We start from the raw sequence: 19,552 nt of genomic DNA, 5'->3' as shown, positions 1-19,552 counted from the left end.
ATAAATAAATAAATAAATAAAATTTGCTTCTGCTTCTTTTAGCGTAAGCACAGAGAAGGACTGTTGAGAGAGAAAGATGTTTGAAGAGAAGAAGCTAGACTTCTAGCTGTTACTTACTAAAAACCAACAGGACAACTTTATGGAGATAACAGCATGTAAACAATAGCCCATGCCATTCAGGTTAAGTCAAGAGCTAAAGTGGCCACACACAGAACTTTGTGAAATCAATCATTACCATCTGGGACTAATTCTAACATAAATCACTCTCATTCAGAATTGAACAGGCCAAATATTTGATTTGATGCACTAAGATGCTTGGGGTTTTTTTTATAAACTTTCCATTTCTATTTACTGCAGTAGATGGACTATAGCCTGTACACTTCTAGACATGTCTAAACTCCTTGCTTGTCTACAACAGTAATAAAAGTTTTCAGTATTTTATTGCTAATGTTCTGCAGACACATCCCACAGTAAGACTGGCAAACAAAATGTAAACAAAAATTTCAGCCTTTTGTTCAGAGAAAAAAAGAACAGTGATGAGACATGCCCTTCAAAAAGATTAATTTTTTATGCTTCTTTTCTCTCCCAAAAGCTATAGTACTTCCTTTTAAAGGGCAGACCTAACTATATGTTGATAACAGATTTTTTTGAGTTTTGCCTTCTGTTGTTGGCATTTGCTGACAGGATCCAAATTCAATGGAGAATTCTGTAATATATATATATATATTTCTAAGGCTACAAATAAAATACTAGTAATATTAGTGTATATATACATATAAAATACCAAAATTGACTTTTTATTTAAGCACTTCTTTTTAATGAAGTCTTATACTTCTGTAATATTTATGGATTTCAAATATACTGATTGTTTAAAATATATTCTGATGATTATTTCCTTTCCAACTTTCGTTTTACTTCTGTAGACGTAACATTTCAACATTTCAGGTAGCAATTCAATTCTGACTTCTCCTGCACTGAAACAAGGCAAATTATCAGGCCAGAATTTCTGATCTCTCACATTCCTGGTACTAAGCTGAAGCAGACAAAGAAAAACGAGATGGTCATCTGCACAAAAACATTTTTAAATTCAACTTGAAAACAGGAATGGTGCTTGTATTGATCTATAAACTACTTGAAATTATGACTATTACCCTTACCTCTCAGAGCAAGTCTTAAGAAATTAAAAGATCAGGCTCAGGTTGTCTACGTTGTTGAAACAGGGCCTCAAAAAACTCTTTTTGTTGGAAGAGACTTTTAAAATGCCCTATTTTTTACATATTACCATCAGACCTCTATGAGTTTTAGAGTAAACAATAGCATGTGTTTCATAATATGCCAAATCACTGCTTAAAATTCCATTTGGCAAAGAAGAAAAGGTTCCTTCTTCAGTCAGGACTGTGTATTTCCAGACTTCAGCACTGCTAATCCTTAAATATAATCAGTAGTAAGAGGGGTTTCTTCATGGCATACTTATGATATAAACAAAGAAGACGTTAAATTCTGAAAGTTTTTATGTGATTTCTTATTAGCAGAACACAATTTTATCTTAGTTCTTACTATTTGCAAATTGCAGCTATGCCAGGTTACTTAGCATAGCAGTTTTAGTACATAGCATATGGTTTTAAGAATATAGCCTTAAAACAGTTTTAAACACATACCTTTGTGATATTGCCATTGTTGTGGTTTAAGCCCAGCTGGTAACTCAGAATCATGCAGCCGCTTGCTCACTCTTCCCTTTCTTCCCCCCACTTCCCCCCGGGCGGGATGAGGAGGAGAATCGAAAGAATGTAAATCCCACTGACTGAGACAAGAACAGTCCAGTAACTTAAATATAATACAAAAGTACTACTATCACTACTACTACTACTAATAAAGGAAATAACAAGGGGAGAGAATATAAAACTAAAAAAGGATGGGAAAAAGACCCAAGAATAAACACAAGTGACACACAATACAGTTGCTCACTACCTACAAATCAATACCCAGTCGGATCAGAGCAACGATCTGCCCCTCGAGTGACTCCCCCCAGTTTATATACTGGGCACAACATGCTGTGGTATGCAACATCCCTTTGGCTAGTTTGGGTGAGGTGTCCTGTCTCTGCTTCTTCCTGGCTCTCTGCATCCCTCCTCACTGGCAGAGAATGTGACTGAAAAGTCCTTGATAGAGGTAAACAATACTTAGCAACAACTAAAACACTGGTGTGTTATCAGCACTGTTCTCAGACTAAAGCCAAAACGCAGTACCTCACCAGCTACTAAGAAGGAGAAAAATAACCATTACAGCTGAACCAGGACAGCCATTTATCTGTATTTCAGGCATTTTGAATATTTCTCCACTGTCCTGGGAAGTGTATGAACTTGGTTCTTTCTATGCAAGAGACACTGGCAACATCAGTATATAAAGGATGCTGGTAACTGCACAAAGATTTTATCTAAATATGAAAAGCAATTGTATCCATCAGAGATTAAAAAGTCAGGTGCAAACACTTTTTAAGTTTTTCAACAAAGATTTTTGTTTTTACTTTGAATTCCACATAAATGTACCACTATCTGGTTCTGAATATGCTTAGAAATTCTCTAGGTCTCCTACTGTACCTGAAAAACATGTTTCTTCATTACTTGCATGTATGAGAATGTCATAGAAGCATTTTCTTCAACTGTTCAATACTCGTATTTTGTCAAACACAGAGGTCTTACACAGTTATCTAAACCATTTTTTTATTATTATTATTATTATTTATATACAACCAGCTCATCTGAAAATGAAGACTTGTTCTTTTATCTCTGAAGTCTCCTTTTGGAAAAATAATTTTAAAAAATAAAAAAAAAAACAAAACCCACAAACAAAAAAACCCACACAAACCACAAAATATATCCACACAGACAACCCTGGAAAATCTATAAATATAATATTCTATTTCTTAAAAGCATTACAGCTTTGCCAATGCCATGCCTAGATAGAAGAGTACACTTCAAAACCACAGCAATTCGGGGACCTGTGTTTAGGACAAACTTCTATCTAGAAATCTGGAAATCCTCTATGTGGTTTGGTTCATTAATGAATTCATTGATTCAGCTACAGCTTCTGTAACCAAATCCTGTCCTGGACTGTGAGTTTTCCAAGAAGGAAAACAGCTGATGAACTATGTGCCACGTGTGTGTAAGCCCAGAGCAGCTAAAGCGCATCAGATTCTCATCTGCACGAGTACACCAGATATACCTGCATTTCTGAATGCTCAACAGTACATTTGGAACTATAGCTGTGGGTAATCCAGAAAACACCAGAAAAATCAAGGAAGCCCATTAAACAAAGTCAGTTGGAAGCAAGTGGAGCACTTTTTTTACAATGTCCAGACACATGTAAGATATACTTTCTATATCTGCTTCATTATACACTGAACCAACTATGTATCTATTACCAGCACTTAACAGCAATGTTAAGCATATTGTGTGCATGCATACACATCTACCACACCAGCAGTACACCAGTTGATTACAGTAGAATCAACATTTTAACAGCTGAATTTCCTGATAAAAATTTGAGACTTACCACCTATCTGACAACCAAGCACTGCTTTCTAAGGTGAACTTCAAGATCCAGATGCCTGACAATTACTGCAGGTGAAGTTCTGACATTAATAAACTGAAATAAGAAACCACGGATTTTCACACAATGTGTTTGAGACCCTATTCCCAGTGTTCTAGATCTGATTATTAAGTTATAGACACTTCATCAAGTCAGATTACTGGAACAGTGAAATATCCTGAACTTTCTTAATTCGACTTGAAGTGCTCCTTCCATTAGAACACATTCTGCAATGAGACACACAGCTGTTTGTGAAACACACACCCCAGATGCTAGCAACTGTGATCTCCCTAGCTGCCTATGATGACAACATCACACTCAGCAAGGTCATTTAGCACAGGAGGCACAATTAACTATAGCTTTCTAGTGCCATGCTAGTAAGTGAACAACTGCATAATTATAAGACTGCATGAATTATTTTATTTTTTTTTTTAGAGTCACTGCCTCCAGGAAATTAAAAATATTTCAACATTTATGCAACTGGAATAGACCTGATATTCTCAGTATGAGACTAGAGAACACAGTCAAAATCATTACATTGAAGATAATGAGCTATGAGACTAATTCTACCAGAGGCTATCTCAGTCTCTGTCCAGGTATCAGAATCACTTTGCTATCCTGTTATAATGCCAGGTGATCAGCTGGAAAGGGCTCAGGAAATGTTCATATACAAATCTGCCATGATGTTCTTTTAACCTTTGCCAGAAGTTTTAAAAAATAAAATTATATATATATATACACACACACATACATGCATACATATATATATATATATATATATATATATATATAAAAAGCCAAATGGGCACACTTATTCAGACATGAACCTTTGTTAAGCCTTGCCTCTAGTTTCAACCTTAGGTGGTTTAGTTTATGTCACAAGACCCTTGACCATCTAGAGATATTCTCACTAGCTTTTTCAATTCTAGCAGGCTGGGTCTAAGACAACTCTGAAGTTCCAGCCCACATTCCAACTCACCCAGCTCAGAAAGAGCCAGGTAACAGCCTAAGCATCACAATATTAACTACACTGCTGTTTCTAAGAAGATGAAATAAAGGAGGAAAGGCTATGGGAACCAAAATACAGCAGGTAGGAGATATGGAAACACCCATGGTACACAATCACTACTTCAGCCATCCTGTACTTGTCTACAGATCTAAAATTCAATGAAAAAGTGGGATGAGCCCATCAGTGTTTTTTAATATAACAGTACTTCTGCTCACTCTCCAAAAATAGTGCAATATAAACATATCCTTATGACTCAACTTTCAAAAAGACTTTACATGTATGTATACATATATATATATATATAACATATATTTTAAAAAAAAACTGGAGTGGGAAGAGAAAAATATGCAAAGAGGAGGTAGCTGCAGTGTTGCAGAAAGTTTCTGTTTGAAAGAAAGAATAGAACAGTTAACACATGTGAAGAGGACAAGCCGGGAAAGACACACACACAGATAAATCACTGACTTCCAAGAAAAATTTTATATCTTTAGATACAGTTAACTCCTAAAAAGGAAGACTGGTCTGGGGGAGGTTTTCAGACAGTCCCACAACTGATGAAACAGGAAAAGTGAGATAAAAAGGTTTTTATGATGGGCAAAGTAAAGCACAAGTATTTTGGTGAGTGCAAAGAGCAATCTACAGGAGCTGGTTAAACTGCATTTTTTGTAAGTCACAGCATATAGGGATCTTTAAAGTGCACAAAGTTTCTCCACCTTTAAAAAAAAAAAAAAAAAAAGGCACAAAACACCAGCAGAAATAGCTAAGGCAAACTTCTGCTTTAACAGCTATTTTTGCTCAGTTGCCACTTTGCCATAGCTTTCCCACTGAGATACCACAGTCAGTAGATTACAATGATTCAAGTAGTGACTTAAGCATAGGTTTTACCTCATAGCCGTTGTTTGTTTGGTCTGCGGTGATGAACTTGTACCCATTCGGAAACAAAATCCAAAACAGTATCTCTGTAGCCTAGAAGCATCTTATTCATAACAATGAGAAAAACACAAGATGAACCAAAACCATGAGTGTGTTTCTTTACTGACTCAAAACTCATCCCTTATTTGAGAATCAACTAATACTAACAGAAGGATATTCATTGATTAGGTTTTGAATAATATCCTTCTGTGAGCAATTTCAGGATGTTGCTAGTTGTACCCTCTGTCAACTGCAGAAAAATCATGTGATCAACAGCAGTGTATCTCAGTTAATGAAACTGTTGCTTTCTATTGCACCATCATTTAATAATGTTGTGCACTGCAATCCACATATTCTATTATGCATTTTCTTAATTACTCATCTTAGATTTTCACCAGCTCATTCTGCAGTCTTGGTTCTGACATCCTACTTGGAACATGAACTGGTATCTATACTGTCACACTCGACACTGACATAGGGACAAATCATTACTGCTTTACTTGAATCATAACTGAATTAATGCAATAGTGTAAAATAAGACATCCCTGAAGTCCTCTTAGTATTTCAGAGAAATAACCATCAGGGAGTTCTAGTAAGATTGTCAAACCTAGTGACAGAGAAGAAGCACAACTAAGGGGTTGCCACCTTAATGCCTTGTATGAATGAATTTTAAGACTCTAACTTTTTAAAAGCTTTCTAGTATCCCTACACTTTGCATTCTTATATTCAAAGGTTTTATATGGTCAGCACCAGGGCGCATTCTACCAACTTCAAATGCACTGTGTCAGGAATGAAACTGAACCTTTGTAGTCATAGTTCACAGAGGCTGAAACCTTGAATTCTGGTTAAACTGTATTTTCATACAACATAGTATCTTGTGCTCTTCCACTATCAGTGTAAACGGCTGACAGGTATATTTTGATATTAGCTTTTAAAATAACTCTAAACATGAGGGAAATTTTTTTTTTCAAAACAAAAAGAGCATCTGAAAATCAAAAGGTCCATCTCCACAGCAATTATGTTGAATCAAATTCAACCCTGTCACAATTTTGATAATTGAATGAAGAACAAATATGCACACCTCTGTGAACATCTACCATCACTGCTAAGCTCATTAAAATCATTCTTTTTTTCACCTGTCTTGTTGCCTTAGTAACTTTCCACTTGTCCTCAAGCTTGATTCACAACTTCTGATGCTACTACATACTACTCATTTCCTATGACAACTTTTTTAAGATCCAAAGCTTCCCACCAGCCTCTTTGGAGATTCTAAGTCATCCAGCCACATGCAGAGGCCACATTTCTTTATCTGTTTCATTCCCTTTTTTTTTTTTTTTTATCCCCTTCTCTTGAGGGACCACTAATGCAATTCCCTGGAGCACATCTGACCATGAAGAACTTCTTGTGCCTGGGAATCCTTTAATAACAAAGGTTGTTTACATTGGAGAACCAGAGAAAACTGAAGAAGTAAACTTATTGCAGATTTGGGCTCTCCGTAATAACTGTCTTCAAAATTAAAAAAAAAAATGAGAGCAAATGGTGAAACATATAGCCTATTTCAGGTTTTCCAAAGAAGAAGGTAATTTCAACATTCCAAGCTAGAGTCTCCTTAGTTCTAGTCTTAAAATGGAGAGAAGATCCCATTAGCATTTTCAACACACCAACTAGTCCAGTGAAGAAGGCATCTTAACCTTCCCAAATGACTTCCACTTGCAAGAAAAATAGCTCAAAATGAAGGAGAAGCCCAGTGCCAGAATACCTTGTAGATCAGCATAAGGGCACATTCCGGAGGGGCAAGGAGTACTAACTAACGGAGGTCTGTGCTTAGAATCAGAGAACGGAAATACCACGCTATTGGGTCCACCAAATTATTAAAGCCACTTCTGCTTCTTATAGAATCATAGAATAGTTAGGGTTGGAAAGGACCTTAAGATCATCTAGTTCCAACCTCCCTGCCATGGGCAGGGACACCTCACACTAAACCATGCCACCCAAGGCCTCATCCAACCTGGTCTTGAACACCGCCAGGGGTGGAGCATTCACAACCTCCCTGAGCAACCCACTTCAGTGCCTCACCACCTTCTCAGTAAAGAATTTCTTCCTTAGATCCAATCTAAACTTCCCCTGTTTAAGTTTGAACCCATTACCCCTTGTCCTGTCACTACAGTTCCTGATGAAAAGTCCCTCCCCAGCATCCTTGTAGGCCCCCTTCAGATACTGGAAGGCTGCTATGAGGTCTCCACGCAGCCTTCTCCTCTCCAGGCTGAACAGCCCCAACTTTCTCAGCCTCTCTTCATACAGGAGGTGCTTCAGTCCCCTGATCATCCTCGTGGCCCTCCTCTGGACTTGTTCCAACAGTTCCATGTCCTTTTTATGTTGAGGACACCAGAACTGCACACAATACACATTCCTATAAATTAATCTATAGACTTACTCCCAGTGCAAATGAAAGGGTTTCTGCTGTTCAGAAACCTCTAAGTACTCATGGAAAAACTTTGAGGCTGCATCTTTGAAGTATCTGTAAAAGTCAGATGTGTTGCCACTCCTACCTTTAGATTTTTACAGCATAGATTTCTACATTTTCACCTTAAGCTTGCTTTGGGTTCAGCTGGAAGAGATAGTGTGTCCTAGCCTAAAACAGGTCAGAGGGTTTGACCTATGTCATAGAGTTCCTCCTCCATGAAATCCATAAGAAGTCTACCATGAACTGAATGGTTACAGAGATCTGTATTTCCTCCACTGAATTTTTATGACACCCGGGTTTTTTTTGGTTTCTTTTTTCCTAAGTAACTTAGTTGTCTTCTGTAAAAATTAAATAACTATGTATTTCAAAAGCAATAACACTATTTCTCTATCTCATTGTGAGTTTGAGAGTCTAGATGGCTACAAAGGATATGATAATAAGAGCAAGAAATCTGTTTTAACTAGATCTTCAGTCCATTCGGGTATCCTTACTGAGATATTGATAAAATCTGTTATATTTTATCTATTATATTTTAGGAGTTGTATTTAATATACATAATCATAGAATCATAGAATCACAGAACAGTTAGGTGTCTTCTTCATGAAGAACACACAGGTTTAGCCTTTATTTTTGCTTTGAAGGCAAAACCCTGCAAGAGAGTGTGAAGTTCACAGACTTTATTGTTCCATAACTAACATTTTCAGAGCGTGTACATGGATACGTAAGACCTGACAGTCAAAGCAAACTGGTTCTTTAATTTTTTTAAACATGCAGAAGATAACTACAAAGAAGAAGCCTGTGCGATTCAGTTCTTAGTTAACACTGCTAACACTCCTCCTATGGATTGAACAATATTTCAAAATTATTGTCATGAGCAACTTGAAATAGGGTACCATTTGTAAAGCCAAACATAACGTTCTGTTGCAGAAACTTCCTCTTCCTTTCTTGGTCTTAAATTTGGAATTGATTTTCCAGCACATTGAGAAATGCATATACACACATAAATATACGCATACATATTTCTCTATTCATTTATTCTTGATCTTAGATGTATGATAGGATTAAGCATAAATACTCTGACATAACTGAAGGTTACACTTCCGTTCACAAGATCTAAATTTTTTCTGAGGTTGTCTATAAACCAGCTCAGCTCAGCCACTAAAAATAGTAACTATCTGATGTGTGTTCATAAAAAGATAATTAAATGTGTGAGTAAAATGCTGGAAAAGTAATCACAGTAAATATCATGTTATTACAATTCAGGGGAAATTATGAAAAATAAAGACTATAAATAGCTAAATTAACACATTACCATTAGATACTTTCTCATTACACTTTAAGTCCAGAGAAGAAGCCCTTAAAGTGTGACAATAAGTAGGAAAAAGTTTTCATTTAGTTGTTTATTTAGACTTTTTTTTTTCCCTCCTTGCACTTCTGCAGTCACTGTGATTCACAGGGTTTTATAACACGACAGTTTCCCTGCAATTCACAGCAAACTTCAGAAAGTTGCATCAGGAGATTGCCTACTTGGTATATACTTTACACAACAGTTCTACTATGTCATTAAAAGATATGTTATCGAAAAGCAGAAAGAACACAAGAACAGAAAAAAAAGTCCTTGTTCCAGAAAATAAGGCTTTTTTCTTCTTTTACATTTTCATTTTGAAATGTGACAGGATTGTTGAAGTGCTGCTTCAGAGAAGTACTAAATATATGTCCCTGAAGAGTTTCTTTCAGCTACAAACACAGCAAATGAGTTATAATAGGATACCTGTATTACTTTCTGGACAGTGTTTGACTAGAAAGTACAAGTTGTGTCTAAAAATTTGCTCCTGCTTTCTTAACCAATATTAACATCTTGGATACTTTGAGAAGTACTTGTCTGAATTAAAATGTGATGAATAGAACGTACCATAACCTTCAGGTGAATTCCGAAAACCTACATGCATGCCTCATAGTAGTTGCTTCCTCTGGTGAAAAAAAAAAAAATAGTAGAAAATAAAAAAATAAATCCCACACAAATCAAAAGACAACAGAGATCTCACTTGCAAAGGAGTGGAAGCTGAAGATGTCTACTAATTTAGATACAAGTTTTCATGCTCCTAGTCACAGGTATAGGGATTTCTTATCTTCCCACACTGATGGTTTCCTTTTTACTTACTCCTAAATTTTTGTTTGGAATTTTAAACTTTTTTCTCTTTTTTAATGGAATCCATTCTTTTCAGGCAAGACCTTAGCAACTGTACAAAATAGGCAATAGATAAAAGGTCCTATAGGAAAGCAAGCCTTCGGGGGCCTGTTTTGACTTTTTGCAGGGTGGTCAGGAGCAACAGTACTTCTACACCACCAACTCAGACTCACAGTTCGTCCGCAGCATACAATTATAAGTGCTCAAGATTTTAAAAGATGTCTGTTGATTCTGGATGTTCAGTTTGAAACCAATCTTTTATTAAAAAGGAAAAGCAGACATCACTTAAAAATCAACAGTCCCCAAAGAAACAAGTGAGATAAAGTCAGAAACCCCCAATTATTAATAACTCTTAAATTTTGCCCATAGAGTTCAACACTGTCATTCTAATTATTAAACTTGCACCTCCTTTTGAAATATATGTAGTTCGATTTCAGATACAGAATGGACTGTACATTAATTATTAATTATCATTTCCACAAGAACGAACAAAAAATAGCCAGGTAACTTCAGTGCTTGATATTTTCTTAGACACACTGTCTTCAATATAATAGCCCCTGATGTATTTTCAGGGAAGACAAACAGATGAGAATTGTGGAAATTGAACTATTGTTCTGGTTTACCATTTTAATACGAATTCATTTCCTGTCTTCATTTGGGTTTTTGTTTTGTTTTGCTTTGCTTTTTCTGTATTCCTCATCTTCTGTGCTAAAAATCACGCCCTAGCTCTGTAGTGACTTGCATCACAGATGACTGCAGTCAGTTATGCCACACTCTGCTCTACAAGGTACAGAGAACTAATCTCAAAAGCTACAGTCATAAAATGATTTAGCATGGAAGGGACTTCTGAGGGTTGCCTAATACAAACATCTTCCAGAATTATTTAAACCCAAAATCTAGAACTTTCTCTTCAGCACAAAATCTAGCAATTTCAAAGTCACTTCATACTAATCACAGAGGATGTTTTCCCAGTATCAGACAGTATTTAGTCTACACAACAGAGAAGTCCTTCACAAGAATGGCAACATGCAAGCAAAAACATTTTCCTCAGGACAGTTCTGAGGGGAAAACAAAACAAAACAAAACAAAACAACAACAAAACAAAACAAAACAAAACCAAACCCGCATACACACAAACAACAAAAAAAAAACCAACAAAACATACATGATCCCTAAAATCATAATAAATAATTAACCTTTAAAAATTCAGCTGTTGCACCACTTGACAGGACCACACATGCACCAAAGAAGTAATGCACAGAATATACTCCTTTCTCCCCCCACTCCCCCAGTAAAATAACAAACTCAGGATCTGTCATCCAGACAAGCATAGAGGACTGGTCTATGATAAGAAACTTCTTTACAGATTTGCTCACTGGAAGCCAAACATAGGAAGATATTAAGCAGCATATTCAGGAGAGATTCTTAACGAAGCAAACTGATCTTGAGGTGCTGAACACTATGTTTAGTCTGAAGTATAAATCGCCATTAGCTCTGGCTTTGCTATGAAGCCACCCAAATAAAAGTTAAAAAAAAAAAAAAAAAAAAAAAAAAATTGCTGTTCATCCACAGCACACAGAAACAAACAAACAAACAAACAAACAAAAAAACCCACTCCTCTATATACTAGATAATATTTTTAGAACACATTTCATAGATGCCAAAATTAAGAAAAAAGAGCAGTTACCTAAAATAAAAGCTAGACAAAATGTCCAATTTGTCAGGCACGACAAAGTATTTGAGCAGAGAAATAGTTATGTTCTCTTCAGCCACCAACAACTTAAATAGTAATTCATAATGAAAACAAATCTTTTCTTCAAAGATGGTAAAATCAGATCATAAGTAAAATTCATTACAATTCATTTTACATTGCGAGTCCTACAGCAGCACAACATACAACCCACAGCCTGCACAAACACCTCTTGTAGGCTTCATTCACTCAAGCCTTCCTCTCACTTCCAAGTCACACCACTGACAGAGACTTCTTGTTTCCATTTTTATTGAATCTTTTATTGCTACACTTTCTGTACAATGAAACAATTGGAACAGCATTATTCAAGTATAAGAGACATCTGCTTTCAGCTAGCTCCTCCTGAAGGAGGCAGCAAGGAGCCAGGGCTGGGTCGGGGGGTTACGTGAGAGTGGGGTGCACCCTCCTACCAGTGCAGGCAGTAGAATGGCCAGGAAAAGTGTTACTTTCCATTTTTTAATATTATCATATTATTTTAACCAGTGCCTGCCCTGAAACTTACATTTCTGCTTTTCTTAAGAAGTGTGTTTTCACTTCTGATAACTAATGTTGGTATGCTTTTACGTTTTTCAAGAAGTTATTAAGATTATAGACAAGTTACTAGATGTGCTAGCACATATCTTGTAAATTAACTCTCAAAGGACTTTTTAATGTTGACTTACACAATCCCAGGGCAACTCAAGCAGGCTGGGACTTGGGGAGGTCTCCATGGTCATGAGCCCATGCTCACAACAGGGTCAGCAGGGGGAGTCAGACGACGGTGCTCAGGACTTCACCAGTTGGGGTGTGGAACTCCCCAAACCCCAGCTCCACTGCTGTTCTCCTGGGGGAAAGGCTTCTCCTTCCCTCCAGCCTCGGCCTCCTGTGTTTCACCTGTGCTGCTGCCTCTTTCCATCCCATCACTCACCACTGTGAAGAGCCTGGCTGCATCTCCTCTGTCCCCTCAAGTTCTGCCAGTGATGCTGATGGGTGCCTGCAAAGCCATTGCTCCTCCCAGATGAATGGCCCTGGTCCTGCAGCCTCTCCTCACAGGGTACGGGATCCAGTCTCACGCTCTCCATGACCTTCCCTCACCTCCCATCAGTTCCCATCAGTCTGACAGTGTTGTTCCAGTGCTGGGGATCCAAACTGGAAGTGGTACCCAGGCAGGGGCTGACAAAACACCAAGCAGAGGGGACAGTCCCTGCCCTCCCCTGGCTCTCAGCCATGCCCTGCTCACACCACCCCAGGCACTGCTGGCCCTCATTGCTGCCTGAGGACACAGGTGGCCCTGGCTCACCTCACTGCCCACCAGCGCCTAGGGCCACCCCCAGAGCTGCCGCCTCACAGGGCTGTATGTACACTCTATCCCCTCCTCGGGTCACTGATGGAGATGCTGAAGAGTGCAGGCCCTGCACAGACCCAGCAGACCCAGCTCCATACCGGTCTTCAGGCAATGTCCAACCCACAGCGACCTCTCTGAGCCCACCACCCAACCCGGTCCTCACCCACCACTGTGTCCTCCTTCCCAGATCATAATGTCACAGCCTGGGCAGGACTGGAGCAGTGCTGAAAGCCTGGAGCAGAGGCAGACAGCATCCACTGCTCTTCTCTAGACCCCATGATCCTGTCACAGCTGGCAGTCAGGCAGGTCAGGCATGATTTACCTGTAGAAACTCCCTGCCAGCTGCTCCCATCGCTGCCTGCTCCCTCATGTGCCCAGGCATGGGCTCCAGGAGGACTCGCTCCTTGGTCTTTCCTGCGGCTGGTGGGAGGCCGCCCAGCCTGCAGCTTCCCAGGCTGCTGCTGCCCTGTGTTTGCTATCACTGTATCACCTTCTCCATTCATAGTGATCCTGACAGGGAGACTATTGCACATCAAGGAGTCAGTGATCTGTATACTAGTAAAGCTGAGTACACACTGATCTGTGCTGTGGTGCAGTGCACATATGACTTTCTGTCTTGTTGCACTGCACAAATTCCTTGGCTCCAGGAGAAATACAGCCAACTAACTTTGAGGAAGGAGCCTGTGGGCAGTTCCCACTCATTACCAACAATGACACCACCTGCACTGCCTTGCCTTCGAAGTGCAGAAAGAAGTCATGAGAACATAGTTTCTGCTTACCAGCAGAAAAGACAAATACAGCTGTTTCCTTCGAAGAAAATCATACAATAGCTTGCATGAGCAAAACGGGTCAAACTTTCAATGGACAAGGTCTGCATGGCGTGCTGCACAAGGACTTGGGGATCATTCAACAGCAAGAAGTTATTTTCGACAACCTCCAGCAATCTTCTGGATGGCTGGCATCCTAACACATTAAAGTTTTCAGTGAGGTTTGGGTCTGTGACACAGAGACTTCTTCAGATTTTTCAGAGAAGGCTCTATCTACTTCTTTACCCTGGTCACATCCCACCAGTGTCACACTTAGCAACTCCTCCTCTGACCTTGATCTACAAGCTGTTATCCAGACCTGAGTTCCAAACATCTGAGCTGCTCCTTCATCTGGAGGGCAGATTCCCTCCTCTTCCCTGCCTGTCTCTCCTGAAGGGCTCATCTCCATCCATCACAGCACTCCAGCCACATAAGCTCTCACCACATCACAGATATCCCAGTGATGCTGCAGCTCTATAGCCATATGCTAAACTTTTGTCCTGGTGCTCAGCTCCCAGGCTGTGTTATGTGCACACTCTAGAAATAGGTGTTCTTTTTGTCCCGTTTTAACATACCTGAGTTGTTCTTCCCACCCTGCATTTTTGATTTCTGCCTTTGCCCCACCATTTTGTCACTTTACTCTGGGCTGTAATCTCTCTTCCATGTAACTCCTAGTTAATTAGCCCCTGAATGATTTAAGAGGGAATTGTTTTATAAGAAGCTGAGAAAAAAGATGGATATTTGATATAGAAAAGGTCTGCAAGAGCTAATATTAGCTAAGTCACACACATGGCTGCCTCTAAACAATGCTCATCAGGCTGGCCAGCCTCTTGGCAAAGATGCTTTTGCCACAATAATCGAGAAAGAGAAAATGACAGCTAATTTCTTAAATTCACAGATGTGGAACTCAGAGGGCAAACCAAACCTTGTTCAAGGCCCTCAAATCTCCTCCACAACAAGTCACCCTGAAATCCAACTCGTCACCCACTGGGTGACAACTACGGTATTGTGTACTGTTCTCCAACCACATACACATGTAACTGTAGCTCAGCTTTGCCATAAGGTAGCTGATTTCTCCCTGCCAATCCTTTGTACTCATTCCATTTGATCTTCAGTGTTCAGGACAGGACCAATAACCTGGTTCACAGCTGTGATTTCATTGATGCCACAGCAAAGTAAAAGGGAAATGTTGTATTTCATGTGTTTGTACGTTTCTCACTTATCATTTTGTATCTGAGCTAATATAAACATCCTGTGGGAAGACTCAGCTCAAAAGCAATAAGAAAAACCTATTATCTTTGAACAATAAAGAAAATAAGTTGCTGTAAACAGAAACTGTACAGGAGAATAGCCACATACCTCTTTTTTTACTAAACTGGAACACTATACTGTGCAGACCCTGGTCAAAATGGCTTGAAAAACTCATAGAAATCAGAGGCTGTAAGTATAAATGATACTCAACATCTTCATAGAAAGAAGTCAGACATTCCTCTTTATGGGCAAAAATTTAACATCCAAAATGTGATCTGTTGCTCTGAATGGCAAAACTTTCATCAATTTGAGCAGGAGGTTTCCATGCAGCTTTCTTTTATCAGTTACACAAGCAGATGATGGAGAGAGGAAAATGAGAGAAAAGGCTTAATTTCTAAAGCAGCAGCTGTACTTTAGTTCCTCAATATGTAACCCCTTTACTCAAAATGTAACTGGGGTCAGTACCTTATAAACAAAAATAACAGCTTTAAAGCTAGAGATTTTTTAGAGGCAGCCACATAGGTGATCTAGCCAATCTTAGCTCTTGCAAACCTCTTCTATCTCAAATATCCTTCCCTTCCTCTGCTCCTGCCAATAAAACAAATCCTCCTCTATCACTCAAGGACTAATACAAAAACTAACTAAGCAAAATAAAAAGAAATCCCAACTGTTTTCACAAAGAAATGAGACTATAAATTATTCTTTTGGAACTAAAGAAATAAAACAAGAGTAAATTTTCAGGATTATTGTTACTTTTTCACTGACTTGGTGTGAAACATCAGGATGGGCAATTTCTACAATCACATAAAGAAAAGAAAGGTTGAAAAATTAAGATATTTATAGACTGTACCTGATAAGAACGATGCAGAAAAATAATAGCTTTTCTCACTGCTAAACACAGTGTGCAATTACTAATTTGAAAGTTCTGTATTTGACAGCAAATCTAAACCAAGACTTAACAGGGAGAAACTAGTTCTTCAAAATGCCAATTTTTTCTTTTCTTGCACAACAAGAACACCTACCTAAATGGCTTTAAAAGACATTCAGATCAGACCTTTTATGCAAACTGAAATACACACCACCACCACCCTGGGTTACTCTGCATTTTCTTTTGAATAAATCCCAGTTTTAAAGAAGTAAGTCTGTCACATAGGTTAAACCCCAGAGATTGCTCTAAAGAAGTGATTTTCTATGTTTTCACCTATTTAAAACTGCAAAGGCTGCAAACAGTAGCAGCCTCTCCCCTAAGGTATGCTATAAAAGGCTGATACACTAGCCTGCTTTAGGAGCAAAAGAAAGCAAGTCCATACATCCTGTCCAGTTTCCAGAAGATTAACTGAACAAACCTAACCTTTCTTAATTAAAAAAACACAGAAATCATCTGAGACTCCAGAACAATGTTATCATGACAAGATTAGGGAAGAATAAAGTGCAAAAAAATACATGTGCACAGTCACTTGTGCCACCCTCCTAATTCAACACCTCAAAACTCCTCAGAGAAGTGACAACCTTTAAGAAGTAAACTGAGGAAGACAAACAGAAGTTACTACAAGGAAAACACAATCAGGCTGGCAAGGCTGGGGGGAAGAGCTTATGCTAAAAGGATCTAAATCTTCCTTTTTTTTTTTTTTTAGGGTTTGTTTGGAGAGAAGGGGGAAGGAAAAAAGATGGTGGTGGGAAATGTCTTAAGGATTAGTGTGTTTTGTCGCTGCTTTTGAAAATGATCCCTAGTGAGTTACTCTTAGTGAAATGTAGTTTCAAAAATCCTATGCTGTCTTACAATAAAGTGTATAAATGAAAACACAAACTAACAGCTACCTATACACCAAAAAAGTGCTTATAAAAAACCTAACACAAATTAAACAAAAAAAACCCAAACAAACAAAAAACCAAGAAAATCAGAGTCAGCTTTTCCCATCTGTCCTGCAATTCATGGAATTCAGAAGTTTAAATGTAATGCAATTCCAGTATAAATACACCATTTAACTACTGCTTGAGAGAAGATAACAGGAAGAAGCTGCTTATCCATTTAGAAAGATTCTGGAAATGTAAAGATTAACTGAAGATTAATATGGACTTTCAATTCTGGCCAAACACTTGCAACCTGAGTCACATTCTGGGTTCTGCCGGAGTAAGAATTCATCTCTGCTGTAAGCCACAAGAAGTACTTTGTTTGGAAGAACAGAAACTCAACACCTTTAAAAAAAAAGGCAAAAACCAACCAAACCCCATCCTCAGCTTCATTGTGAATTTTTCTGATGAGCTGTGGCAAACTGAACTCTTACCTGGAAATTAAATTTAAGGCATCTACTGCAAAAAGAAGTTAGTGTATCCTGGAACAAAAGAAAAAACCACCAAACAAACAAACAAACAAACAAAAAAAAAAAAAGAAAAACCAAAACAAAACTGAATCAAAAAACTCAAACTAAATTATAGTATTTTAATCTACAGTGTGATACAGATGAATGTGGTGCTCCTCCTCTTCCCCTTCCATAAGAGAATATTACTTTCTCTGATGCTTTCTTGTTGCCATGGCATCCTTTCTACCGTAGGTCTCTTCATCCTTATGTTATTTCCCCAATTGGCATTCAACCTGTGGGCATCTTCCCCCCAGCTCAAAAGCTTATATATCAGTGTTTGGTTTTGAAACAATGCACTTGATCTATTGAATGAGGCATATTACTCCAGACCTTATTGAGTCAGCTTTCAGTATGAACACACAACATTGCTTCTAAACACACGAGGCCTGAGGCTGTACTTGTGACGGTGAGCAGTTCATCCAAAATTTTTGTATGTTTTCCCAACACGTAGCACCAGCATTCTGATCCCACAGAAAAAGACCATGAAGCATTCTAATAAATGCCGTTCACTTCTACTTGAGTACTCAATTTGTTCTTTCAATTTCTGTGTATATCTTGCAAAAATTTTTGCTTTTCTGTAGGTAATCTATGCTGTGCCGTGCATCTTCATCAAGATGCCTGTCCATCCACCTCGGGGATTCCTGACATATCCCACCCGGCTGGCTGAAGGCAGACACACCGTCATGGAATACACCTTTGCAAGAAGTACACTTAAGGTTCTCAAGCGCATGTTTTTAGCCCACCTGCCTTCAAGTCTTCCGCTTATGATAGCTGCAACTCTCCCCTCAGCCGCACCACGCAGGCACAAGTCTCAAGCTATCACTTCCCAGCCACGCTGGCTGCACTCCCGGGCGGCTCCTACACCCAACACCGGCGACGGGAGCTGCTGCTCCGGCCGGAGAAGCGCCAGCCTCGCCGCGAAACGAACACGCACCCGCAGAGGAAAACGGGAGACTTGCACCTGTTAGATCTACAGTCAGACACAGCTCATCAGAAGGGGCATTCGTCCTCCCGAAGACCAACAGGTTTCTCAACACCATCCCCACCCAGCACCCGCCTTTGCGAGGTGCCCGCACGAAGGAGCCCGAGCCCGCTGCTGGTCACGGTCGCAGGCACTCACCGGCGGCGCGGCCGCTGAGGGTCCGCCCCGCTTGGCGGAGCCACGCCGGGAGCTCAGCCGCCGCCAGGACTCCGCCAGCCGCCCGCGGCTGCTGCTCGCCGCCCCTTCGGCGGCACAACCCCGCTCTACCGCCCCGGGGCTCTGCTGCCTCTGCCCCATAACACCAAACACCACTACACCCCACACACCTCTCTGCGCAGCCCTTACTTTTAACGGTGCTGCCCAGACTCCGCGGGAGGGGGGACAAGGGAGGCGGGCCAGGGCGGAGCGCCGCTGCCTTCCCTCCGGTGTCCCCGGGGTGGGGCGGGCGACGGGAAGGGAGGGGTGCGGGAAGGCAGCAGGGTGACACTCTCCCAGGGGGTGGCAGGGCGAGCGCTGTATGCGTAGTGGCACAATTAGTTTCCGCAATAAAACATGTTCTTTCTTCGAGTCCAACAGCGCTTACAGGTGCGCAACTTCCACACCAAGTCCAGCGTTTTTCTCTCCTGCTTACACTTGAGAGACTGGAAACAGCAAGTCAAAAGCAAAAGACGGAGTGATACCTGTTAGTAGGCACACCTTTGGGGGCGGGAGGGCTGCTTTTCTTTCTCAAATTTCACGAGGAGCGTCTCTGGAATTAACAGTCTTTCTAATACCGGAAGGACCTGCAGTTGTGGTCAGGCTTCTGGATTCAATATGTCCTAATAGGCACTTTAGGAACGTGTACTCCAGGCTTATCAGCTCAGCGTGCTGTGCCATACAGGAAAACTGCCTCTCCTTTGCTCTCCGAGCAATTTGCAC

At 39.8% G+C, this 19,552-nt stretch overlaps 1 protein-coding gene across 1 annotated transcript in view; it reads right to left on the bottom strand.

Annotated features, from left to right (window-relative positions):
* The window catches only part of TRPM3 (transient receptor potential cation channel subfamily M member 3), a gene marked incomplete at both ends in the record, with an annotated part of 379,891 nt that extends 360,960 nt beyond the window's left edge, over nucleotides 1–18,931 (bottom strand). The window contains one exon of the mRNA XM_080637491.1: nucleotides 18,773–18,931. Coding sequence (XP_080493617.1) covers nucleotides 18,773–18,931 — 159 coding nt within the window. The remainder of the gene's footprint in view (nucleotides 1–18,772) is intronic.
* Nucleotides 18,932–19,552: the final 621 nt, after the last annotated feature.

This window comes from Psittacula echo (genome assembly GCF_963264785.1).
Source record: "Psittacula echo genome assembly, chromosome: Z".
NCBI lineage: Eukaryota > Metazoa > Chordata > Aves > Psittaciformes > Psittacidae > Psittacula > Psittacula echo.
The sequence above is the reverse complement of the archived record's forward strand: the minus strand, read 5'-3'. Positions and strand labels throughout refer to the sequence as shown.